Raw genomic sequence first — 22971 nt, forward strand, 5'->3', positions numbered from 1 at the left:
CTAATTATTATCTGGCTTTAACTTCTTATTATATATACTTTTTTTTGTGTATTACACTCTACAAATCATGTATGTCCTTTTTTCTTTATTTTAAGGTATGACTATAGATTTTCGTAATATTCTATTCCATTGATAACTATTTTAAGTAATTTAGAGTAAAAATTTGTACACGTTAAAAATAATTAATGATTTGGAAGGGAGTGAAATCAGAACTCTATTTAAAGCAACCCTATGCATGGTGCAAACTACACACTACTCACTAAATAGAACTCGCTAAAGCTAATATGGCAAAGGCTTTCTTTTTCTTCTCATTGCTGCTTCTTCAAACACTACTCATCATGATCATTGCAACAAGCCATGTTCATGCAGTGTTTCAACTAAAAGAAGCAACCATCGACGAAATCCAAAGCGCTTTTGCGCAAAACGAAATCACATCAAAGCAACTAGTTAAGTTGTATAAAGATGAGATCTTTAAAAGAAACCCTATCCTTAGTGGCGTCTCGGATCTAAATCCGGACGCAGAATCTGAGGCTGAGAAAGCCGACCAAGAGCGCGCGGCCGGAAAAAAAGGGACAAAGTTGAGTGGAATACCGGTGTTGGTAAAAGACAACATTGTATACAAAAAAAACCAAATGAGTACGACGGCCGGTTCGTATGCGCTTGTTGGGTCGGTGGTGGCGGAGGACGCTTTTGTGGTGAAGAAGTTGAGGGAGGCTGGGGCCATCATTATTGGCAAAGCCACCCTGAAGGAATGGGCTGGCTTTAGGTCTTACAATATGCCTGGTGGTTGGTCTGCCTATGGTGGCCAAGGCAAGGTAATTAACCTCATTTTTTATTTTTATTTTTATTTTTCCAATAAATTTAATTAATTAAGATTTTAAATTGCTTAATAATTTTAATTTGTTTCCTATTTAGGAAAGGAAAAAATATATAGTGGAAAAACTTTCTAAGTGCAGGTTTGGAAGGTGGCAAGTGAGAAGAGGCGAGATAGTGGAGCAAGCTTCTGATGAATCAGAAATGAAATTCCGCATGCATTAAATGATGAAACAAACTTTACAAAACTATGTATATATTGATTAGTTTATATACAACTAATTTAACTGAACAAACTAAACTACAAGTCTACAACAAAAAATATTAAACACTATCACAATTTATTATTTTTGATATTCTAATAATTTAATAATATATTTTATTTTATATTTTTTAATATTAATAATTAATTGATAAACAAAAATAATAAATTTTGATGATTCTCTAAATATTTTTTGTCTACAATTATGTTCTAACTCGAGCAATAATTAATATCTAATTCCAGTAGTAAGTTAACCAACACATACTAACTAACTTAACTGGCAGCATAACTAAATATAACTGTCACCAAGTTAGTTATGCTGCTAAATCAGGAAAGTCAATCTATTACTATTCAACCACGACTTCTAACTTCTAGTTAGTAAAGAACAAGAACTTTTTTAAAAAAATTTACTACACTAAATAAATATATCATTTTTTTTAGAGTACACCTAAATATATTATAACAATAATATTTGAGAGACAGTAATAAATCAGTTTAAATAATTTAAAGTTATTTTATTTAGTATTATTAATTATTGTTAGAATAATTATATAATTTTAGATGAAATAAATATGTATATAATTATGAATGTTGTGTTTATAAAATTATAAATATTATATTATATAAAATAACTTTAGGTATTATCTCTCTATCATTATCGATATCATTAATTATTGTGGAAATTGTTGTATTTAATAACTTTATGATACTAAATATATTAAATCCTTATAAGTTATTTTGATGAACTATGTTATGTGTGTCCAAAAATTAATCATTAAATTAATCAGTAACTCATATAAAATATACATTATTGGAATATAAAACAAATTAAAATTAATCCATATAAAAGTAATCATCTTCACTTTTTTCATATATTAATTTATGACTTATCATTTTATTATTGTAGAAAAAATAAGATTCAAATTTTATCCAATATGCTAATCAAAATATAAATTCTAATTAGAGATGACAATGAATATTTATGGGTTGGTTTTTTTTCTATCCGTTTTTCATTTTTACTTCTGTTTAAAAATAAGGGTGTATGTGGATCGGATTAAATTGGATATGGCCGAAAATTCGATTCGATTTGAACAATTCCTATCAAATCGGATCAGATATGATATCTGCATTTTTTAGTGTCGGATCTAATCCGATCCGCAAATGTGCGGATCGGATATCGACTATATCCGTATAATTGAACTTTTTCTTTTTAATTATTTTTTTATGTAAAATATTCAATAAAAATATTTTTTCACACTTTTAAACTTATTTATTCCTAAAATATTTTTAATCAAACTTTTTTCTAAATAACAAAAAAAAAATAATACAGTATATAAATAATAATTACTAACTAAAACACACAAACAAGTAAATATAATACCAAAACATATATATATTTATTTATTTTGTAATTATGGTTGTGCGGATCTACAAATCCGTGAACGTAGAGCAGATATCCATTATTCGATCCGCAAAAGGTGCGGATCGAATGTTATCTGATCCGATCAATCTGCGAATCGAATCGTATCCGCAATTTTTGAATCGAATGCGAATATTTACTGCGGATCTGTAGATACGATATGATCCATGAACACCACTGTTTAAAACAATGTCTCTTGTCGTCTTTCCATTTTCATTGCAGGTCCCATTTTATTATCTTGATAGAAAAGACGAATAATTGTATATAACTATGAATATTCTTTAAAATTTATATTTAAAAAGTTTAACAAAAAATAATAACATAACAATTATAAAATAAATCAATCCAATATTATTCATAACATACATAATCATTATAAAAATATTAATTTCACAAAAAAATATAAAAAAAAAACAATTCTAATTAACACGATGACATAACTTAATTTTTGGTAGTTGATTAATGTTATAGATCTAATGATGAGTGAAAGGCCATACATATGCGCTCGTCCTTATTCCATGTATATAGGAGGATTCTTATCCGTTGCTTCGAAGAATTTTTTTTCAACCCTAATCCTAAGTAATAAGTACACCAAAAATAAATAGTCATACATATTACAAACCTACCTTGTGATATATATATATATACTTTCATTTTATATATTTTTATTTCTGATTAATGATATGGGTGCATGGATGGCATATGCAGAACCCTTATAACTTGAGCAATGAAGTGTGTGGATCAAGCAGTGGATCAGCAATATCAATGGCAGCAAACTTTGCAACGGTGTCATTAGGGACTGAAACAGATGGCTCAATAATTTGTCCTTCGTCATACAACTCAGTCGTTGGAATCAAACCCACCGTTAACCTCACTAGCAGATCCGGCGTGGTCCCTATTTCTCGAAGACAAGATTCCGTTGGGTACATATTGCATCATACAATTTTAAATTTATTACGTCATACGAAAAAAAATTATTTTATAATAATATGCATGCAAATCAAAAAGAACATGCACGCATCATTATATCATATCGCGTTCTTTTGCAATCAACACTCCTTAAACCTCCATTGTCTACATTGTACGCTTAGGCCATTGGCTCCCTATACTTTCTCATAATTTAATGAGTAATGTCTCGAATCAACTCTTGTTTTTTTAATCATTTTATTTATCCTAAATTTTATATATTTAATTTTAAATTTTAAATTATAATCCTAAATTTTAAAGTTGGCTCATATTAATTAAAAATTAATTGATATTAACTAATCAAAAATTAATTCTTTATATTTTTAATTTAATTTATGTTTTTACTTCAGTTTTGTAATTAATTCGTTGGTCTGTCTTACACAAAGTTCATTATCGCTGTTTATTGATTTTTGTATTGAGTTAATTAATTAATTAATTTTTTATATTGATATTAAATTAAATTTAATAAAATAATTAATATTGTATGTTAAGTATAATAAAATATTTTTTAATTTAAAGCTCAAAAGTTTAATTTATATTTTATTACGGAAACTAATATAACAATGAAAACACTTATACACATTTATATATAATTTTTAAATTGTTTTCTAAACTTTATTATTGGGTGAAAATCCTCTATGACGAAGATGTCTCTGTCTCTGGCCATAATATATCATGGAGATTCATGTAATTGTTTTTATATAAAATTTATAGTTAAGATCTGTTAGATGATTTGATATGATAGATTTAAATTAAATTATTATCTAATAATTTTTAATTATTATTTTCACACAAAGACGCTATACATGAATTTTCACTGTATTACACTTATTAGGTATTACACATATCTATTTTTATTAATAAAATATTTAATTTTACGCAATTGAATTAGATATAATTGTTCACTTAATTAGGATAAGAGAGAGAAATAATGGATATGACTTTAACAAAAAAAAAAAACCTCTTTTAATTAATTTTTTGTTGGATGAACAGGCCTGTGGCTAGAACGGTAGAAGATGCAGTTTATGTTCTTGACGTAATTGTAGGGAAAGATGAGAAAGATGAAGGAACTGTGAATGCCTCTAAACACATTCCAGAGGGTGGCTATGCTCAATATCTGAATCCTCGTGGTCTACAAGGAAAAAGACTTGGAATCTTGAGATACCCTGATTCTTTTAATAATTTTCCTGAAAATTCTGTCGAGAATGCTACATATCAACAACTCTTCCAAATAATGAGGTTCTGCTGCATCACCACTTTACATTATGCCACATTTATACATTTTTAATTTTAACTAAGAATTTAAGTGAAAACTCACATGCATTATTTTTATATAAAGTTAATATTTAATAATTATTAAATAATTTTACATAAAGACAACATGTGAATGTTTACTAAGAATTTATTATCATGTACGTATAGCTAATTAATATAAAAAAGTATTATATTTTCATATAAAAAAATAATTAGATGACAACGGAATTATTTTAGCATAATGTAAGTAGATTATTAATTTCTTGATGAATAATATATAATCAGGGATGAAGGTGCGACACTTGTGGATGACATAGTAATTGAGAAGAGTGAAGAAATTTATGAGAATGCAATGATAGCATTGTTAGCTGAGCTCAAGAGAGACTTGAATTCTTATCTGCAAAATCTCGTCTCTTCACCTGTGAGATCCTTGGCAGATCTTATAACCTTCAACTATAAACACGACGTTCTTGTAAGTATATGCATCATTTGTATAATTATTTATTTATTTATTATTTTATTACAATTATATATAATGACTTGTATGTTTGGAGAACTTTTTCAAAAATGGCCTTTTTAATAAATTTTAAATGTAAAAAATATTTACAGTTGGATATAAAATTAACGATTATGCTAAGTATAAATAAAAATATTAATATAAATATTAAAATATAAAATATATATATTTAATATTTATACACAATACATAATGATTAGTTTAGTGATTATTTTTACCTGTATGTAGCATTTTTTTAAACTAATTTACATACACTTGAAGTAATAACAACTAAAATATCTTATTTTGTCTTATAAATATTTTTTTGTAATCCAGAAAAAATTATCTAAAAGATTAAAATATTAAATATATTTTATCAAACATATTAAAACACTTTCAACCGTCAATAATATCTAAATGTTGATTTCTTTTTCTCTAAACATATAACGTCACACAAACTAAAAACCATCAAAATTAATTAGCACTTCCAACCGTGCATGTATAGATAATTTATTATTATCTTAAGAAAAAGTATATGTAAACAACTTTTAACCAACCAATTTTAAATAATTTTAAAAATATATGTTAATTTGTTGTTGGCTAGACTTTTGTTGATTATTTAGCGAAATTGTTATTTTAATTATCTTGGTACAGGAGAAAATCGTTGAATATCCACAAGACATGTTTCTAGATGCAAACAAGTTCGATGGAATAAGCAAAGAAGTTCAAGAAGCAATATCAAATCTAGAAACACTTTCCGAAAATGGGTTTGAGAAGATGATGAAGGAGAAAAAGCTTGATGCATTAATATATGTGGGACAAAAATTGGTTCCATTTTTAGCAGTTGGTGGTCACCCAGCAATAACAGTGCCGGGTGGATACAACAATGAGAAGATGCCATTGGGTGTTTCCTTTGGAGGATTAAAGTATTCAGAACCAACTCTGATTGAAATTGCTTATTCTTTTGAACAAGCTACCAAGAAACGTAGGCCTCCTCCTGATGATTTAATCATACTGCAACTACCACAAGGCAGGAGCCGCCGAGCAGCTCGATTTAATAAATATTAAATAAGATAAATATGTCCTAAAAGATTTTGAGATCCACTTATAAATTTTTACGTTAAAAAATATAAGGTAATTAAGTTTTTAAGAAAAATTTTGTGGCCACTTATACATCTTGAGAAAAAAAAAAAGTCAAGTTCGTTTTTGAAAATTATAACATTGAACTTATCGTTTTTTTTCTTTTGAAATAAAACTTTGTTCAGTGTTATAATTTTTAAAAATTTATTATTTTATTTCAAAGACTTATAAGTTTATTACAAAATTTTTTTAGAGACTTATTACCTAATATTTTTTTCTTATAAATTTATCGCAAAATCTTTTAGGACTTATTTATACTATTACTCTATAATAAATTTGTATGAATTGAATAAATTGGCGAATTAATTAGAATTGTTGTTTAATGTAATGGTATTCACACATTAGGTGATGAGTACAAAATGTTGTGAGTGATGTGGCTTTGTCATCCCCCTTATGAGATGAAAGCAATGAAATAAGTAGCATCTTGGTGCTGTCAATGCGTAAGTTTAATTAGTTTATTGTTTCAAGTTATTAGATGTAAGCACATGATTTATGTCATAAATTCACAATATTTTAATGAAAAAATATTGGTGGCAATCCCTATTTCAGCTTATTTCAGCACATGAGTTATTTAGTAAATTAATGCTTTTTTTTGTCAGCGTAGATTAATATACTTAAAATCCTATGATTATTAAATAATTTTTTTACGGTATCTCCTAATTTGGTAAGTTAAAAATTAATTCGTCACATATCAAAACTTTATTTAAAGATTTTTCGTTAAACGATGGTTACTACTTACTTTACAACAAAGCGAAATTCGAACTACTAATGGTTGTTTAGTTAGATTAATAGTCTACCAATTAGACTGATTTAAATTGGTCATATATACATATTTTTTATTGGTTTAAGATATTGAACTGGTCCATAGAAACAAAAAAGCCCATATGAGAAAGATCTAATTCGGCCCGTTTGGTAGGTGAAGAACTCAAACCGAAAAAAAAAGAAACAAAAGAGTGAAGAACAAGTTCCATTGATGAACACAAAGGTTGTTGACTGAAGAACCCCAAGAAGATTGGGAACCCAACAACAACCCAGATCTTCTTCACCTTCGCATTCCGTTTTGAAAGAAGCAAAAGTCAAAACACAATTGAAGAAAGCCATGTCGAAAAAGGAAGGAGCTTTGCTTCAATTCGCTCCGATGCAGAGTTCCGTCGATGAAGGCTTCTGGCACAGATTCTCTTCCTTGAAGCTCAACAAGCTCGGCATTGATGATTCTCCATTACCCATCATTGGTTCTTCCCCTTTTCTTGATTCTCTACCAACTACCATGCTTTTCCTTACAAATTTCCTCCCTTTAACAAAAGGGCAACATCAAAATTATAGTCTTTTTTTTTTCTTGTAATTTATTCTGATACATGCATAAGCATAATCCTATTGGAGCTGAAATGTAAACTAATTTTTTTTATGATCTTTTTAGTGGGTTCATTCATCCATTTAAGATGCTGCTATTACTTGAATTTATAGGTTTCTATGCACCTTGCTCACATTCTCAAGTGTCAAATCATTTAACTCTGCTAGCTGAGTCTTTGCCTTCTGAATCAAGTGATTCTTCATTGGTACCAGAACCAAGCTCCGGTAACAGGAACAAGTGTTCTGTACCTGGGATTCTTTACAATACTAATACTGTGGAAGGTTTTCATGCACTTGATAAAATGAAACTCTTGAAGGAAGAGGCAGCAAAGGTAAACTCTTCAATTCAGTTCTTATAGATATCTCAAAGATGAGATAGTTCAAAGTGGAAAAGTAGTTTAGACTTTTGGACTAAAATTATCAATCTCACGTGTTTTTTTTAACCTTTAACTTTTGATGTTAATTTAGATATGGAATGACATAGTAACTGGAAAAGCTGTGGAGGACTGTTCAATGCTTTCAAGATTCCTTCTTATTTCTTTTGCAGACCTCAAAAAATGGAGCTTTCACTATTGGTTCGCTTTCCCAGCTCTGATGCTTGATCCTCCTGCAGCCTTGGTTAACCTAAGGCCAGCTTCTCAGTGGTTGAGCGCAGCCGAGGTGCTCTGAGTTTTTCATCATTATTTGATATTATACCGTTGTTTAAGTTCGCTCTAACGTTGGTTTAGTTGTTTGATTGTGAAATGCCAGGCAGAATCCCTCTCAACTGCCTGTAATGAGTGGCGGAACTCAAAATCAACGGCAGGTATAAATATCATTAATTTCGTCAAGCACTGGGGTATAGTGTCACAGTTTGTTTCCACTGCTTCCTAATAACAGAGAATGTTGCAGATGTTCCGTTCTTTTTAGTCACTATGGATCCTCAATCGCGTGCTACTATTAGGCTCTTGAAAGACTGGGATGCGTGTCAGAGCGATGCTCACAAGGTCGCTTACCCTGACTCTGGTTATGATACTTAAATGCAGCCTTTGTGAAAATACAGATGTCCTTGTATGAAATTTACTAGATTTTATTGGCAGATCCTCTTTGGATTTTATGACCCATGTCATCTTCCAAATAATCCTGGCTGGCCTCTACGCAACTTCTTAGCACTTATCTCTGCAAAGTGGAATCTCAAGTCTGTTCAATTTTTATGCTACAGAGAGAATCGTGGTTTTGCCGATATGGGATTATCCCTTGTTGGTGAAGCATTGATAACTGTTTCGGAAGGTAGATATGCATTGATTGTTTAACAATTACGATATCATATCTATTTCTATTTTAACTTGAGGTTCTTACTTGAAGGGCTAATTTTTTAGGGTGGAAGGACACCATGCCGAATGCAGTTGGATGGGAACTCAATAAGGGGAGAAAAGTACCTAGGTGTATTAGCCTTGCACAGTCCATGGATCCAACAAGGTTTCTTTCCTTTGCTGTTTTCTCCCATTTATTTTATCAGCTAGTGCTTCTTCCCTCATGAGCGCTTCTATTGTTTTGTTTTACTGTTTTTACAGGTTGGCCGTATCTGCTGCAGATTTGAATTTAAAGCTTATAAGGTGGCGTGCGCTGCCTTCTCTAAACTTGAGTGCCTTATCTTCTGTCAAGTGTCTTCTCCTTGGAGCAGGAACTCTAGGATGCCAGGTTGCACGCATGCTTATGGTGTGTATTGAGGAAGTTATATAGTTACAATTGTTTAAATTCTTCTCATGGAGAGAGTTTATGATGCTTTTGCCTTTTTCAGGCATGGGGAGTCAGAAAAATTACTCTAGTAGACAATGGCAAGGTGGCCATGTCTAACCCGTTGAGGCAGTCTCTATATACTTTAGATGACTGTCTTAACGGTGGTAGTTTCAAAGCAACAGCAGCCGTTGAAAGCCTCAAACGGATATTTCCTGCAGTGGTAAGTTGTTGATCTCTAGGACTTTGCTAGATGCTAAACCTGATAACCCCTCCTTTTTTCCCTTCCTAACTGCATTCTTTTTCTTCGTTTTCAGGAAGCAGAAGGTGTTGTTATGGCTATACCGATGCCTGGACATCCAGTAAATAGCCAAGAACAGGAGAGTGTGCTCAATGATTGTAGGCGCTTGTCCGATTTGATCGATGCTCATGATTCAGTTTTCTTATTGACAGATACCAGGGAAAGTCGATGGCTGCCAACTCTTCTCTGTGCCAATACTAACAAGGTTGGCCAATTTATTCTCATTAATGGTATATCTATCGCTATAACATTACGTCACTGCCTGCACGTGATTCGCATTTTTTACAGAAGCATGTCTTATCCCATCCATAGTTTGATTTGGTATTTTTGACTAACATGCTTGCACATTTATATATTACCTATCCTTTTGCAGATTACCATTACCGCGGCACTAGGGTTTGATAGTTTCTTGGTTATGCGGCATGGAGCTGGTCCTTTTAGTCATGCCCATGGCTTCAATGCTGAAACTGCTATTTCTTCATCTGCTGATGTGCACAAAATAAAAGATGCAAAGGGAAAGCATAGACTGGGCTGTTATTTTTGCAATGATGTTGTAGCGCCGACTGATGTAATTTCCTTGTAGCATTAAGTGTGGTTGTGTTGAACTATTATAACATATGTAACTGATTCATAGATGCTTTCCGCAGTCAACCTCCAACCGCACCTTGGACCAGCAATGTACGGTGACCCGACCGGGACTGGCTCCAATTGCTTCGGCCCTTGCAGTTGAACTTTTAGTATCAATTTTGCATCATCCTGAAGGGTAATTCAACGAAGATTGATTTTTGTGCATGAAATTTGAGGCTTACAATTGAAAAAAAAAAATATATTCTACATGAATCTCATCACATCTTCACTATTTTTTCAGGATATTTGCAGAAGGTGATATTAGCAACAATGTCATTGGAACTAGTGAGCAACCTCTTGGTATTTTACCTCATCAGATTCGCGGTTCGCTTGCTCAATTTTCTCAAATGACCCTTGTAGGTTACTCGTCTCCTAGCTGCACAGCCTGTTGCGATACGGTAAGTTTTGGTGGCGTATGCGTCTGATAACGCCTCTTCTATTAGTTAGTGTTGTATGCTTCTATTCATTGCTCTGGTTCCATATTTTCTTAATCCCTTTGTTCTATAAAATTGTAAACCATTCAGGTTTTATCGGAATATCGAAACAAAGGGATGGAGTTCATACTACAAGCAATAAATCATCCTACATACCTAGAGGATCTCACTGGACTAACAGAGTTGATGAAATCTGCCACCGCGTTCTCATTGGATTGGGACAAAGATGATGATGATGGTGGTGGTGATGAGGACTGTGTTGAAATCTAAGAATTTCACTCAGTTGTACATAGATAAAACTAATCTATGTAAGTTGTATGATTCTTTTTTACCTATGTTAACTATATTCCCAAATAGTCAAATGTACAAAACTAATTTACAATGCTGTAAGGAAAGAACTTTCCACTCAGAATTTGTCATCTCCTCAAACTAACCAGAGTTGTGGTAATTAAATTCTGCTGCATAAATAAATCTTTGAAGACAACCTTGTTCATTTCATCAATTAGTCTTGGCATTTATTTCTTACAGGAGGCATAAGTGTAAAAAAGCAAGCTTAGAGTAAAAAATATTTCTATTTCATTTCAAAGTGAAGGCTTGTTTTGTTACAAGAAATAATGGAACCAAAGAAATCCAATTTTGATTGAATTTTGCTTTCTTTGGGGGAATAAATAAAAACTAGGCCCCAACTACAATTATTAGTTTTTATTGAAAGCATGATTACAAGAAAAACTACTGATATCTTTTAGTATCAGGAAGAGGGGTGCCATTTAAGAAATGCATAATCAAAGAGAGTGCTCTTGCTGGTTGGTAACTTGGTACTTGATGCCCTGCTCCTCTCACTGTAGCCAATGTTAGGCCTCCTTTGTAAACTTCAGTGTAGCCACCAACCTGTCTCACATGAAAAGGTTCAAAATGAGTTCTTAATCAATAACAGTTCAGAAAGAGTTCACTGAGGGAGTTAACTTTTTTCAGCCAACATTAATCAATTCTTTTGAATTCTAAATTTTAAAGTGAAAAAAAGTTGGCCAATGTTGACTACTTAAAAGTTGATTCTCTAATTTTTCGGAAAATTACCTCTCCATAGGCAAACCAAGCATGCCATTTAGTTTTGATGGGAAGGTTCATCTTCTTAATGGAATACTTGGTTGAAGTCACTGGCACCCTTCCATCTATGTCACCACTGTATCATACAATAATAACCACATTTACACATGTACAAATATTAGGAGACTATATGAAGTGGAAGGAATATTATACTATAGAAAAGGGTAATGAAGATATGATTTCACCTAAAAATCCAAACTCTAAGGTTATTATTGAGGAATTCATGTAAAAGGGGAAGGACTGTTGAGGAGCTATCACCCCATCTTCCAATGACATTACTGCATAGCTCCCAATCATATACGAGCTTAGTGACATTTGCATGGAGTGCTTCTTGAACATCTTCCCTATTCATATATGCATGTACATAACTCTCACTACATGGATCAGTCACAATCTGCAAAACCAAACAAGCCATCAGTTCATCTTCAGTTTCATATATATCATGAATTTTCTTAATTCATCTTAACCATATTCCGTATTTTTTTTAATTAATTGAGAAAAGAAAAATATTTGAATGACTCATTTTGCATATACTCTACTGACTTATATTTTATCATTATTGGATAAAGATATGAGTCAGTTTAACGTACAATGCAAAATGTGTACACTTAATAATTATCACTCAAAGTTATTTAAAAAAAAAAGATAATTAAGGATTAGAAAAATAAGGAATGAAATTTGAAGCTTACAGAAGGTTTCTTAGGATAAGCAGTGAGATTGTTATTCTTGCAGTCAGGAGCATAAATGTTGTATAAATCAATGTAGTAAATATTCTTGTCAGCTTCATAAGAGGCATCATCACACTCACTTGTAGTCTTTGAGGATGAGAAATCACAAAATTTTTCAATATCGGATGCTGTTTGGTCTGAGATGATTGCATGGGTAGCAAGAAAATCATACATTCCTTTGTTGTCAGTGTCATCATTAATCACTGCATTCCCAATCTGCATAATACAAAAAAGTTACAAGCATCCAGCATTGTTAGCTTAGTCTCATTTAAGTTCTATATTAATCCATTAATAATGCTTCTTTGTATAACTAATAATTGAATTGCAATTTTTCAAATGACTTTAAATCTTATCTGTTAAAGTTTCATACTATTGTATATTGCATCCAAATAATTAAAATACATATAAAGGTGCCATTATTGGCACAAGTGTCTGTAAAAGGCACCAAAAATGGTTTGGTCCTTATGCAACTTCTTACCACCCATACAATGGAAAGTTCCCAAAGGGGTTAAAGGACCACTTATCATAACTGGTCATAAGTCCAATAAAATAGGTCTTTTTTATATTGGAGAATCTCATCCATTTGGATATCACCATTACCCAAAAACAGAATGATATCATCATAGAAGAAACATGCCATCATGAGTCAACATTAACACAACTTGTGATACTCGTTTTAGTGTGCAGTCCAAGAATTCCAGGTATTTTAGGAATATTGGTATTTTAGTCATTTTAACAATTAATTTTAATTATTAATTTTAATTATATATATTTTATGATTGAAATCAACGGATAACATTATTAGAACACCAGTATTTTTTAGATTTGAATCCTCTAAAATTTGAATTTCATTTTAGAGAGTAAAGTGTGATTTCTCACAATTTATTTTATAGGTGGAATCAAGAATAAATATGAAAGAGAAACTATTCAATGGTAGAAGATCACACTTTACTTTCTAAAGTAAAATTCAAACTTTAAAAGATCCAAATCGATATTTTTTAATTAGTTAAAAAAAATTAATGTATAAACATAAGTATCCATTATAAATAAATTATACTTATTCTATAGAAGATGTAGTATCAACTTATTTATTATCTATTATCGAATAAAATTTGAACTTTATTAAGTCTAATTTAATAATAAAGAATAGATAAATTAACACAATTCTTTGTGTAAAATAAGTATAATAAAAAAAAATAAATATCCAATTCGGCCTTGATAATTATTTTGAAGGACTACGAGATTTTCAAACAAAAAAATACTCTTTTTAATTTTTGATATTTAACTTTGTAACACTGGTTAGTCTTTGTCAATGATCTCTTTTCAAAACATATTTATGTGACATGTTAATCACTAATATATCATTTATTTATAAGTAAAAATAATTTAAAAATTACTAATATTTTTTAATTTTACACAATAAATTTAACTAATGTATTTAAAAAAAGTAATAACAAATAAAAATAAAAATTAAACAGCCTTAATAATTATCTTTAAAAGACAATGAGATTTCCAACAAAAAAGAATTTGTTAATTCTAGTTGATTTTTAATGGATAAATTAACAGTTTAACATGTCATGTAGATTTATTCCGTTAATATAGATAAAAAGTATTGACAGAATAGCTAATCAATTTACAAAAATAAAGATCAACAACTAAAAAAGATCTTTTTTATTGAGAGTCTCATTGTCTTTCGAAATAATTATTAGCACCGTTTAAAATTTTTTCTCTCAAAAAAAAAAACCTTTCAGTCATTGTCATAATGAAAGTAACATAGAATTATGGAAAATGCCTAATGCACTTATATAGACTCTAAATAGTGTAGGACACAGGACCATATCATTAGTTTCTTTACTTTTCTAGACCTAAAACTAACATGTGAGTTGATAATTTTTTCCAAGCTCTTTTCAATTATTGGAAAAGCAAAGAGTAGTAGTAATAGAAGAGCAAGCTAAGCACATACCAATATTCCTTTGAGGTTGATGATTGTCCTTTTTGCCCTTTTATTATGGTAAAGGATAGTGTGTGCAAGTTGAGGAACATAATGTCCAGCATAACTCTCTCCAGAAATATAGAATTCTCTATCCTTGTATTCAGGAAATCTTTCCAACCAATTCACCAAGAACAAATAATTATCTGCTGCTGTTTTCTTATCCCCATTTGTCTTGTAATCTGATGTTGTGTTTGAGTAAGAAAATCCTACCCCAGTAGGTGATTCCAGGAACAAAACATTTGCAGCTTCAAAAATCAAAATCCAATAATTAAATTATATAACTAAGAAATTAATTTTTCAAATGGTTATTTTGGTATTTTACTCTAGAATTTAATTTTGATGCACTAACAATATAAAACAGTCGTTCAATCATATCTGTTTTTTTAGATAACTATTCATGTGATCAATGAAAAATTAGTTATTTTACTAACGTGACATTACATGATTGGATGCACGTATAAAACTAATTTACACGATAGTGCATAAAATTAAATTATTTTTTTATCTAATAATAATGGTTACATTGACAAAATTGTTACATAAAAAGAAAAATGTATCTAGACTTAATTTATATCTAAATACATTTTATAAGCAGAGAAATTGATTTAATTTATTTTTTAATTAATTAATTACCATAGTTCCATGAATATCTATTTTTGTAGAGTGTTTTGCCATCACTATTTACTCTGAAGGGTCCAAGTTCTTGCATTGCTCCATAGGCAAGAGATGAACACCCTGGACCTGGAAGAAATGAAATCATAGACAACAACAAAGTTTAATTTAGTTAGTTAATTTATTTTATTCTTAGCTTTTACAATTTTATATTCATTTGCATGTTACAATTATATGCATATTCTTTATTTTTATATGCAAACAAAGAAATCCTCTAGGTGCTTGAATTTTGGGATTTGTACAACCTGTTATACCACAAGATTACATGTTTAATTATTAATTGTTTGTAACTAGCAACATGGACCAAAATATATTAAAATTATTAACTTCATAAAATAACTATAACAGTCAATCAATTCTACAGCACATACATTTATTTAATAAATTTATATTATTAAATGAACAGTTCATTCCAGCATATTAGCAATTATATGAGTAAATAATATCTCAAGATGATGAAAGAGAAGAAAAGTAGCACTAATGATGGAGTATAATAATATGTTAGTTGAACAAATCTAATTGAATTTTGAAAACATAGAACATCATGCAACTTGCATTATTTTGACACTATGATGATTGATGTGATTATTATCATTTATCTAACATGATGTATATATACTTGCAAGATAAATTGACTACAGGAAAAAAAATGTTAATTTTATAAAAACAAAATAAATCATTGCTTAGGAAATAATAATTAATGAAGGGAAACGTCTCTATAGTCTATAGTAGTATATATGGCAGCTTCTTCTAATTTAGGATTTTTCTATGACATAATTTCCTTTGCCTCTAAAGTGATGTCTAGCTTAATATGAGAGCAAAGAAGAATCCAATGGGGACATTTCCATGTGCATTTTTTGTGGCCATACTCATATACAGAGTGTGAAATGATTTCATATCAACAAGAAGCTTCATTTTTCTTATTGTAATATTAATAGTATTTTGACATCAAGAATAGACCTCATAATTTAACTAATAACAACCACAAATTATTTGACAACATTTCTAACATCATTAAAATGTCTTTTTTCCGTGGTTTGGTTTGGCCGGCTGCTATTGACAACATAAATATATAATTTTAGTTGTAATTATGAATATTTTTAAAGGTGAAACAACTAATTTAACTGAATTAATCGAAAATCGATCCAATTCATACTTAAATTAGGCCGTCAATAAATTAGTCAAAATTAGTTATTTAGTATAATTTTTTAATAAAAAAAAACTAATTCTAAAAAAATATTTTTTAAAAATATATTTTAACATATTCAATTTAGTTTTGGTTAAATTTTTTATTTTAATTTTAAATTTAACTGCAAAGATACGTTATTAGTATGATAGTGATAGTGACATAAACATTACCTCCATTGAGCCAAAGAAGAAGAGGCAATGTATCCTTAGAATTTTGAGCTTCAACAAAATAGTAATAAAAGGCACGACCATTGGATTTGTCAACTGTAACATAGCCTCCATACTGAGAAAACTTCACTTGGGGTTGCCCTGGAAGCCTCAAAATCCTGTCTTTCTCTTTAAGTCCTTCTTGAGAATCAATGACATCATCATAGTTATGAAGCTCTTCAACCTCAAATTCACTCCTATGTGTAACATCTTGAGATGATGATGATGATGATGATCTTGCTCTAAACTTGGACTTATGAAGATTGTTAAGTGCTTGAACTTGCTTGTTGTTGCTACCATGAATTTCTGCCACAAAAGATGATAGAACGAGAAGGGATAGAAAAACAGAACAACTTGTTCTGCCCATTATTATGTTCATTGTTTTTGTATGTTTTTTTGAGAGAACAAATGAAGGTATGGGGGTTTTGTATGTATATATATATAGTTGAAGAGTGGAGAATAATTGTTAAAGATTTCTTATTTTTTATTATTATTATTTTAACTTTTTTTTGTTGCTGATAGTATCCTCTAACTCGACAGTTTAAGGACTAATCCATTGCGAATCTGAGTTTTATTTAAGAGTTTATCATTGACCAATAAATTACTGCATGCATAAGATGAGATTCAAATCCCGACACTTACTTAAGCAGACGAGTGAACTGACTACTCGACCAACGAAATTGGTTTATGATTTTTTTTAACTATTCCAAGTTTTAAGAACCATGAAAATGGGTCAAATTATTAGGTAGTCCAAAATGAATGTTAAAAGAGTTTGTTATTGGCCATCAATCATGTTCAGCCATGTGAATGGGATTTTTAAGGGGTACAAATTTCAATTGACAACACATGCAAAGTATATGAATAAGAAAAAAAAAACGGAAATGGTATTTAGTTTATACAACTACTAAATGTTTGTCTTTTTTTTGGGATAATTCTAAACAAATTATAATTTCTATTAGGATTTATAACTTCTAAAAAATTAAAAGAGAAAATGTAGAAGAAAAAGGTATACAGAACACCAAATTAAATTTTACTACTCAAAATCAAAATTGTCCAAATAGCACAAATCTAAAAATAATATAATTTAAATAAGAACGTACGAGTATTTTAAATGTATTGTGTTTTAATATTGAAAGTTCTCTTTTTTTTTCGTGTGATCCCAACAGCTATATAGGTTGTGGGAAGGAGGAGTGACAAAAGAAAAATCCATAAGAAATTAAGGAAAATCAGTTTTTTTTTTTTTATAAATTTCAGCATCATTTTATTTATTGAAGTTGAGAATAGGATAATATAATAATTATAGAAAAATACTATTTATATACTAAATATTCTTGACATTTGTATGAAAAATATAATTATTAATTAATTATATATTTAAATTATATTTTAATTAATAAAATAAAAAAATACATGTTAAATTGTAAAAATACTGGTGTCAATAATTTTCTTTTGACTTTTACATCTGTCATGACAATAAGTCATCATTATTTCAATAAACCTCTCTTCTTTAATACTAATAGGCTGAAATGATTTTTGGTGTAAAATACACTAAGGTGAAAGAGAGAGAGAGATAGAGAGGATTATTGAGGATTGGAAGAAAAAGAAGGAAGTAGGAAGATTCACACATTGCTTAATCATTCTTCATTAACATGTGAAATAATGATGCCCTTCATATGGATTTCTAAATCAAAATAATAAACAAAGTCAACGCACTGTTTCTAAAATTGATAAATAATTAGATGAACTTTTTCTCAGCTCTTCCTAACATTTTTTTACCTTTTTTAATATATGGTATACCATATAAGAAGAATTTTAAATGTTCCAATAGTTTAAGCCACTAATTTCAATTATAAAAAATATAAATATATATTATTTAAAATCAACGGTTAAATTTTTAACACCGATATTTCATAAATATTTAAAAAATTTTCAATCAGGTATATAGGTGAATACTTTTCATAGCGCCAAACCATCAATCTGCAATTTAAGACCTCCAATGTAAAAGTGTTAATATATATATATATAATATACACGTGTGTGCGTGTTTTTTAGATGGAGAAAGATGGCATTTGTTATTTCCACCAAGTTATAGTTTGTGCAAATCATATGTTTATATATTAATTTTTTTTTCTAGGTTATATTAAAGGGCAATAGCAATAATTATTACAAAAAATATCAGATATCATCAAATTTATTGATGGATTTATTAAAAGAATTTGTCGTAACTTATTTATCATTAGATTTAATAGTAAAATAAATTTGACAGTATAAACTTTACCAATAATTATTTATTGACGAATTTTTTCGTCCACCATTAATTACTGGCGAATTTTAGCGACTAATATAAAATTTTAATTACAAAATTATGGAGATTGTTACTGTTGAATTTTTTCTCCCGTAAATTTAACGGTAATATATTATTTATTATTAATAATTAAATTAATAGTTACTGGTGAATTTAATCGACGATAAATCCGACGGTAAAATTAAATTTTAAATTTTTTAAAAATTTAATATATAATTTTAAATATTTAAATTTAATAATTTTTAAACTAAAAAAATTTAAAATTTTGTAATTTCTTATAATAATTTATCTATACTTTTTTGTTAAAAGTTTACAAATAAGTTCAATTAAATTAAATTAAAAATCGAAAGAACAATTATTTACTTAACATTTACAATAAACCAAAGATAAATAATTTATTTCACATTTAAAAATATAAATTTAAACATTTAATCTAAGAACATGTTGTCAAAATCAATTATACCGTATAAACTATAAGTCTACAACAAAAAAAGTATAACTCTTATATACTAAAAATAATTATATCACATTAACTTTTAGGTCATGTTATGTTTCTATCACCGAGCATTCTATTAGAATAATGATCATAACTAGCAATCCAAGATTACACATAATAAAAAAAACTTAAAATACTTCTAAGTTCTAACAAATTGTCAAAAACATCAACAACACATTACATTATACAATAAAAAACATCAATGTTTATTGCACCAAATATTCAAAATTGTTTCATACATGATTGTTACTTCATGATAGAATGTGTAAATTATTGCTAATTTATTTTTATTCTATTTTAGCAAAATCAAAATTGCAATTATAAGTGCATATGACTTAAATTAGTAGTTTACATTAGAGATATCTTCACATTTCATAATAAGCAAGCATTATTCATTTGAACATTAAAAGTTAAAACAGCAATTACTTTAATAAAGTTTTGTATCGGACCTCATCAATTTATCATAAAAAAATCCCAAAAAATGTCGACATCTTATTACTTTAACTGACACAATTTATTAGCGTCCTATTAGAAGAATGAATGATTATTCAACCTAACTACTGATTGACTGGATCAAAAGTTCAACTGTAATTCAATCACAGTAACCGAATTATAATAAAATAATATATAAAATATAAATAAACACACAAAATATAATTATATTCTAATATAAACCTTAACCTCATCCAAAGTAAAAATTCTACATCAAACAAAGTATTACATAATCTCGTCTAAATCCGCACAAGTCAAATAAGAAAAGAAATATTCAAATAAGATTAATAAGTAGACACTAATTAGTATGCAAATAAATAACAGTTAGAACAATAAGTAAGCAGTAAGAATAATAACAGCTAGGGCCAAGGTAGTCAGAATCGCGTGTAAACTCGTGAAAACGCACGATTATACGCTTCTACTTCATCTTCTCGTTGCGCTTCTGCTTCTCGTCCAGAACCAGGTTGCTCCCTATGAAATCGCCGTTGAAGATCGCAGAGTCGCCGAAATCGTCGCTTCTGCTGCGTGGTTGCGTTTCAGGTTGAAGAAGTTCTTTTTCTTGGCCCTGAGCCCCTGATTGCAGCCCAACCCAACCCAACTCAATGACCCAATCTAAATTGAAGACCATGGAAGAGGAGCCCTAGCAGAGTAACGTAACAGTCTCTAATCTCTTAATCTCCCTCACTTTTACAGTTTATCTCCAATTCTCCATGGCCAAAATTTTAAATTTTCACCTCTCTGAACTCTGAAGTCTCAATCTCTGACTCTATCTCTCTTTCCTTCTGAAATTTGAATTTAGCGCGACTGGAAACCCCAATTTGGAGCATCGCCAACTCGCCGTGAGGTTTGCTGCTTGTGTTATCGACTCGGACTGGTGGTGGTTGGACTGCATGAGGCCGTGAGCATCACTTTGTGATTGCAACTTGCGAGACTCTCTGGCTCTGCCTCCCTGTCTCTGGCTCTTGCTGCTAGTTCATCAGGTAAGTTAAGAGTTAAGACATCTTTAATCTTTATCCTCTTCAATCTTATTTTAATTAGAAAAAAAGGTAAATGATATAGAGACATAGGGATAGAGTTGATTACAGGGTATGGTAGTGTCAAACATTTGTTCAAGAGCTTTAACCAATTCATGGTAACCATCATGATCTTAAAGATTGAGTTTAATCTCTGAGCATTGTGTCTTAATTTATTATGCCCAATAATGTTTAACACAAAATGTATTGAGATAGTAGTTCTCAAATTATGAATAATAATTATCTTGATTCTTGACACTTTAATTAAGCTAACTAGCTAAGTGTTCCTCTGCTATATATATGAGTTTAATTACCTTGAGACTTGAGTGACTTTATTAAAAATTTAGAAAAGCTGTAGTAGAATCTGTAAACAACATGGACTTCTCTATTCACAGAAAAAGAAGCTGCAATTGGTGGCATGTGCATCAATATATTATCCTTTATCTGAAACCAGCCATTAATCTTCTTTAGCAAACCTTATAAGCTTTTCTAAAAGGTAGATATAACAAATATGATATATAGAAGAAGCATATCACTTCCTCACTCTAGTAAGATAATTGAACGCTACTTCTGTGGTTCTATGTCAATATATGACAAAATTTCATCCTAATTTATGTTAAAAGTACAAGCAATGTACCTAACTAATTAGACTAATTAGGCCAATTTCTGTATTTTCTAAAAAAGATTGAAAAGAAAGTAACTGCCACTAGGAATCTGACCTACATGCTACATGATTGTAAAATTATATGGACATATATTATATTATAGGAAACAGCACCTACCAACCAACCAATAACAGGAATGTCCATTTTCAATTCAAGGAATTTATAGCTACCAATTTCACACCAAAGAATTCTGCATAATTAAAGACATTACTCTTTAAAGTAATATCAGGTAAGTGAAATGTTAGAAGTCACAAATTCAGTTAGAGACTATAAATTTCACAGCATTGGTTCAGTGCATTATGGAGGACAAGACAAAGAACTTTGCATATCTCAACTCTCAACCAACTTAATCTATTAACTTATTTTTGATAGGATTTGTTAACCATTAATTAATCTTGTTTACTGTCCTGTACTTTTGAATTTCTTATCTCTCTTATTTTGGTGTATATATATTTGTATAAATAAGGGACATTAGATCATGTGCCTGTTGTATAATAATTAACCATATAGATAAATGTTTAAATTTGATTTGATTCAGGATTTTAAATTCATCAACCATTAGCACATACATATTTTATGATTGGTTGAATTAGATATCCAAGTGATGCTTATATAATCTTTGTTCTCTATCAGATAAAATAAACTATAACAATAATTAAATAAGTGCTGAGTTATAAAATTCTATCACGATTAATTAAACCTTTGGCCTTATGTTGATTTACCTCAAGATCTAAGGCATGTATGTGGTGGTGTTCTCACTTGAATAAACCCTGACAAGAACAAGATGGCTGGCCTTATTACTTTTCACAACTCAGAAGCCTTGCTTGTGTTATTATTGTACTTCCATTCTAACTGATGCATTTCAATGATTTGCTTATACTAAGTTGCTGAATTGTAATGTATTCGATCTTCAATTCTTCACCATAAGCAATTATGATAGTACTAATAGTTGTGTAGCAATAAGCACTACTACACTATATTGGTGTGGGGTTTGTATGTAATAATATTTATTGAAAAAGACTATCTATCTATGTTTTTATATAACGCATAAAATTAAATTGTATGTGTACATTCATTATTTGAGCTTTATGGTTTTGTTGCAATAATATTTATTTCATGCATGTTATAACTATCTATATCTTAATCAATTCATTATTTGTCACCTATATTATCCCAATAATTTTATAACTATCTATATCTCTGAATTATTGTTGTGGACTTGTGGCATTGAATATAATTCTTGAATTTTTGTTAAATTGTTGAATTTTTGCTATGATATTGAATTGATTCATTGAATATTTACTGTTTTTATTTTTTTTCTGAACAGGA

General features: G+C 29.6%; 3 protein-coding genes across 3 annotated transcripts; 2 read left to right on the forward strand and 1 right to left on the reverse strand.

The window, feature by feature from the left end:
• The first annotated feature begins 284 nt into the window (after positions 1-284).
• LOC130965602 (probable amidase At4g34880) lies at positions 285-6279 on the forward strand. Its single transcript, XM_057890371.1, has 5 exons — positions 285-815; positions 3204-3418; positions 4455-4700; positions 5001-5187; positions 5866-6279. The coding sequence occupies exons 1-5, from the start codon at positions 285-287 to the stop codon at positions 6277-6279; spliced, it is 1593 nt and encodes a 530-aa protein (XP_057746354.1).
• Positions 6280-7311: 1032 nt separating this feature from the next.
• Positions 7312-11263, forward strand: LOC130967921 (ubiquitin-like modifier-activating enzyme atg7). Its single transcript, XM_057892973.1, has 14 exons — positions 7312-7583; positions 7816-8033; positions 8170-8361; positions 8452-8506; positions 8593-8687; positions 8781-8970; positions 9060-9159; positions 9255-9399; positions 9482-9640; positions 9735-9923; positions 10092-10286; positions 10366-10481; positions 10587-10743; positions 10870-11263. The coding sequence occupies exons 1-14, from the start codon at positions 7451-7453 to the stop codon at positions 11047-11049; spliced, it is 2124 nt and encodes a 707-aa protein (XP_057748956.1). The 5' UTR covers positions 7312-7450; the 3' UTR covers positions 11050-11263.
• Positions 11264-11338: 75 nt separating this feature from the next.
• LOC130967922 (serine carboxypeptidase-like 40) lies at positions 11339-17076 on the reverse strand. Its single transcript, XM_057892974.1, has 7 exons — positions 16636-17076; positions 15238-15345; positions 14575-14849; positions 12573-12827; positions 12069-12277; positions 11854-11959; positions 11339-11667 (listed from the first exon to the last, which is right to left on the reverse strand). Exons 1-7 carry the CDS (start codon positions 17048-17050, stop codon positions 11509-11511), a joined length of 1527 nt encoding a protein of 508 aa, XP_057748957.1. The 5' UTR covers positions 17051-17076; the 3' UTR covers positions 11339-11508.
• Between the last annotated feature and the right edge of the window lie 5895 nt (positions 17077-22971).

This window comes from Arachis stenosperma, chromosome 3, assembly GCF_014773155.1.
Source record: "Arachis stenosperma cultivar V10309 chromosome 3, arast.V10309.gnm1.PFL2, whole genome shotgun sequence".
NCBI classification, from domain to species: domain Eukaryota; kingdom Viridiplantae; phylum Streptophyta; class Magnoliopsida; order Fabales; family Fabaceae; genus Arachis; species Arachis stenosperma.